Source organism: Triticum aestivum, chromosome 4B, assembly GCF_018294505.1.
Source record: "Triticum aestivum cultivar Chinese Spring chromosome 4B, IWGSC CS RefSeq v2.1, whole genome shotgun sequence".
Lineage (NCBI taxonomy): Eukaryota > Viridiplantae > Streptophyta > Magnoliopsida > Poales > Poaceae > Triticum > Triticum aestivum.
In genome coordinates, this window is record NC_057804.1 from 108,145,157 (window position 1) to 108,149,798 (window position 4,642).

Sequence of the window (4,642 nt, forward strand, 5' to 3'; positions counted from 1 at the left end):
ACGCATCCGTGTTGTCTCTAGTGCCGGTGGTGCCACAGGCGCACGCCAATTGCTTGACGAAATGTTCACCAGAGATGGGGTGGGAGGGGGAAAGATTGCCACATGGGCGCTGACCGGTCAAAACCACCTTGAGTTACCACGAAAACTGCTTTTGCTGAGTCAAGGGATGAAACTTGTCCGGTTTGAAGAGTTAAGGGTGCAACTCGTCCGGTTTCAGAGTTGAGGGACTAAACCTAAACTTTGCCAAGGGTTAAGGGACGAAAAGTATATTTTTCTCTATTTTATATCCCTAGATCAGCTACAATGCCTACGTTTGGCAGTTGAGAACGACAAAGATGAAGTAGTGAAATCAATCAAAATAAAGTTTCCACGAGCTAGACGTGCTACACATCGCTCCATAATTGAGGTACAGCAGCTGCAGCTGCGGAGTGGAGGCATGATGAATGACCTATCATCTGACTCTCCCCCTACATTGACCCTGCAACACATTTCTTTAATCCCGAGAACCCGAACTCGCCATCGATCACCGATCACATAATACTAATATTAGAAAATAACCCGCATTTGATCGTATGCATCGTTCTGATGCAGAGGCCGGAAAGTCTCCCTTTTCAAAAAAGAAAAAAAATAACCCGCATTGCAAGAACCAAAGTAAACACCGGCCAGAATGATACGATGCCTCTGCCTTGCAAACCAATTCAAAACCCCCTTAATTGGGGTTCCCACACAGAAGAATATATTGTGGTGAATAAACTAACCTTTGACACCTAACTTGGTACAGTTATAAAAGGGGGCTTGGCCTCACAGCTCCGACACCATCTCCCTTCTTCTTCTTCCACCTTCCAATTTCCAGAGTCATTGTTGGTAGCTACCTAATCGATCACACCCGAGACGTGCAATGGCGATCCCTGTCATCGACTTCTCCAGGCTTGATGGCGACGAGAGGGCGGCTGCTCTGGCGGAGATCGCCGCCGGGTTCGAGGAGTGGGGGTTCTTCCAGGTAAGCATATGCATATAGTATATAGCTATTTAGAGGTTCAACAATGGATGCCAATGTTCCATGATACTGATGAGAGGGTCGTGTGATGCAGCTGGTGAATACTGGCATCCCTGACGAGCTGCTGGAGAGGGTGAAGAAGGTGTGCAGCGACTGCTACAAGCTGCGCGAGGAGGGGTTCAACGGGTCCAACCCCGCGGTCAAGGCCCTGGCGGCCCTGGTGGAGCAGGAAGGCGAGGGCCTCGCCCCAAGGAAGGTCGAAGGCATGGATTGGGAGGATGTCTTCACCCTCCATGACGACCTGCCATGGCCCTCCATCCCTCCAACCTTCAAGTAAGTGAGGGACAGATGATCAGATATCCGGTTTTTGTTGGTGGCGTTTGTTGATCGTCCTCGCACTCTGCAGGGAGACGATGATGGAGTACAGAACGGAGCTGAAGAAGCTGGCGGAGAAGCTGCTGGGCGTCATGGAGGAGCTTCTGGGGCTGGAGGAAGGGCAAACCACCAAGGTCTTCTCCAAGGACGGCGACTTTGAGCCCTTCTACGGCACGAAGGTGAGCCACTACCCGCCGTGCCCGCGCCCGGAGATGGTGGACGGGCTGCGCGCCCACACCGACGCCGGCGGCCTCATCCTGCTCTTCCAGGACGACCGCGTCGGCGGGCTGCAGGTGCTCGGCCGCGATGGCCGCTGGGCCGACGTCCAGCCCGTGGAGAACGCCATCGTCATCAACACCGGCGACCAGATCGAGGTATGTTGAGTAGTGATTGTACTATCATGCTGGTCTTGGTGGACTTGTGGAGCTCACGTTAATTATTCATCTTTGCTTTGTGATCTGGAGAAGCTCGTACATAAAAATATGAGTAGTCAACGCATTAAAACACCACAAAAAATTTGGGTTCTGAACCGAGAATATCTTTAAATTTGCTCCCAATTTGATGCTAGAAAGTGTTTTACCAAAAAATTCAGACAAAATTTACTTACTGCAACCAACTTAATGTCTTCATCACAGGTGATGAGCAATGGCCGGTATAAGAGCGCGTGGCACCGCGTCCTGGCCACTCGCGACGGCAATCGTCGCTCCATTGCCTCCTTCTACAACCCGGCGCGCGCTGCCACCATCGCGCCGGCAATCCCGGCCGCCGCCGACTCCGGCACCGACGGCGACTACCCGAGCTTCTCGTTCGGCGACTACATGGAGGTGTACATCAAGCAGAAGTTCCAGGACAAGGAGCCCAGGTTCGCAGCAGCGGCGGCGATAAAAAATATGGTGGACTGATCAGCCTGAGCCAGCAGCCAAAATGGCTGCACCTGCAAAGCTTCAGCTACTTCTTCCTCCACTTGCTCTCTTAATTAAGTTACTCGGTTATAAGTGTGCAATTACAATACGGATTGGTACGATAAATAGGTTGCTAAAGTACAGATGTATCGGTGCCGTTCGTCAGTCTCACAGCCATACATGCAAATATATGGTGGCATATGAGACTGTCAGAATGTGCTGTGGTCAGGAGGTGCCAGAGTGATTTGTAGCTTGGAATGGCATCTCTCTATGGGTTTCAAATCTTTTCTTCTGTTTGGGTGTGAGGTTTGTCCGTGTGGTTTGTAAATGTACATTAGTGGGAGATGGGAGGACTGTGGAAAGGTCCTGTGAATGGAATATATATTGATGGGTTGCTTACAATACGGTGTTAAGTTTCAGTCTGGAGTCTAGACCAATATATGTGGCCCGAGACAGTACTACTTTCATGAATTTTAAGATTAGTGCATGAAGATTGACAAATTGACTGCACTCCACTGGAGCACTATTTTTCCTTTTCTTTTGTGAGCTAACTTGAGCACTGGTAGATCACTGATCTGCTGGGTTTTTTTTTTAAGCCTAACATGGTAGAACAATTGTTCTACGGCAATTTTCTCATATATAATCAGTATGTTAAAAGGTGGGAAGGAAAGAGTAGAAAACTAAAAAAATAGTTTAAGGATTTAACCAACTCCAGTTTTTTGGGAACATGTCCATCATGTCACTAAATTTTTATATCAAACCATTGCTGAAATTCATCTGAATATTTATCCTTCAACTAGACCTTGAGACACTTTAAAATCTGCCTTTAGAGTGAATCTCCAATTCTGGACAGTTGGCTGAATGTTTCTGAATACTTGACCATTTCTCTGAATCCAAATACTCCAGTTTATTGTCATGAACCAACGTAATTTCATTCCGATTGCCTGCAGGTATCATTGTTCTTAGTGTGGGTGTATTTGCTGGATTTAATGAGAAGATTTGCGATGAAACATACCGATGGAGACGTATGGTTTAGCACACTTGCTGTAGTTTTATGGCCTTACCGGTGACAGAGTACTTTTTAATTACTGCCATGTGTGAGCACAACCGAGATGGTTTGATGTGGGGGCTATATTGATATAGCGAAGTATTCTCTAGCCCACACTCCACACCAGCCCCTCCTGTTGTCTGACATGCTTGGTACTGTTATTGTGTGGCTGTACATGGTGAATCAGATGAAGATATCTTACGGCGCCTGCGATGATGCCGAAGCAAGACCGTTGATGGCGCTTCTGATGGCAGTGATCACCTTGAGTTTCACCTCCGTGTTCCATTTGGTCAGCACAGAGCAGCTGGCGGCTTCTCGATTTGGTGGTTGCAACCATAGTTGCGGCATGTCAGCCTAATGTCCCAGTTCTCACTGATTTATTTGGTAGCCCGTTTTTACCAGAAGTGTAGCGATCAGTTTAGCCGCTAGAAAGATATGGCCGGCATTACCAAGATTTGTGGCATGGAAATGTGGTAGTGTGTACAAGTGTATCTGTGTATGGCAATCAAACATGCCCTACGTTTTGCAGCTGATGAGTCTCCAATGCATCTCTCTACTTATTCAAATTAAGTTTCATTGTAAGAGCTACTCGCTTTTATTTGCTTTACTATTTGCCGTTTGCTAGTTCATTCGACGATGCGAAAGTAAACAATAGTGTAGCCAAATCAGGACGACATAGCTAGAAAGACCCGTCCTTCGGTTCAAAAGAAGAACAAAGATTGGTCGTTATTGACTAAAAGGTATGATGTCTAGCCTAATACTTCAATGTAAAAATGCAGCACCAACTTGTTTCAACAACGATTTGAAGCAAATGCCATGACAGCCCTGAATCTTCCTCTGTGAAAAAGTCCATGTTGTCCTTTTCTTGTGCATTTTTTCACTTCAATTTTGCTAGAATTTCTAAATCAGGAGGGATGATGTTTCAGGAGAGACGGAGTCTACTTTACCCCTATACCATGCTACTGGAACTCATGGAAACACCACAATGTTCGCATGTTCCAGGAGGATGCCGGTGCGTCTCCTGGATGTTCACCGTGCTCATGCCGTGTGTTGGCTGGGCTGTCTAGGCGCACTAGTTGTATAAATGTATCGCCTAATCTTTTCCATCAGATCGGTTTTTTGATTGTATTGGCTAGAGCATGCACTTATACAGTCTGCGCATCTCCCTCCCTCACTTGTACTCTGGTCTATGCGTTGTGGCCGTTTCAGGCCATTTTTGAAATATCTCAGGATTGAACCAATACCTCTTATGGTAAAATCACTAGAGGTATGTGTGACATCTCTTGATCCTTCAAATAAAATCTTCAGAGTAATGCTAAG

General features: G+C 46.9%; 1 protein-coding gene across 1 annotated transcript; it reads left to right on the top strand.

Moving 5' to 3' along the window:
• Positions 1 to 786: 786 nt before the first annotated feature.
• LOC123094574 (1-aminocyclopropane-1-carboxylate oxidase) lies at positions 787 to 2,729 on the top strand. Its single transcript, XM_044516547.1, has 4 exons — positions 787 to 1,000; positions 1,092 to 1,330; positions 1,404 to 1,746; positions 2,008 to 2,729. The coding sequence occupies exons 1-4, from the start codon at positions 899 to 901 to the stop codon at positions 2,272 to 2,274; spliced, it is 951 nt and encodes a 316-aa protein (XP_044372482.1). The 5' UTR covers positions 787 to 898; the 3' UTR covers positions 2,275 to 2,729.
• Positions 2,730 to 4,642: the final 1,913 nt, after the last annotated feature.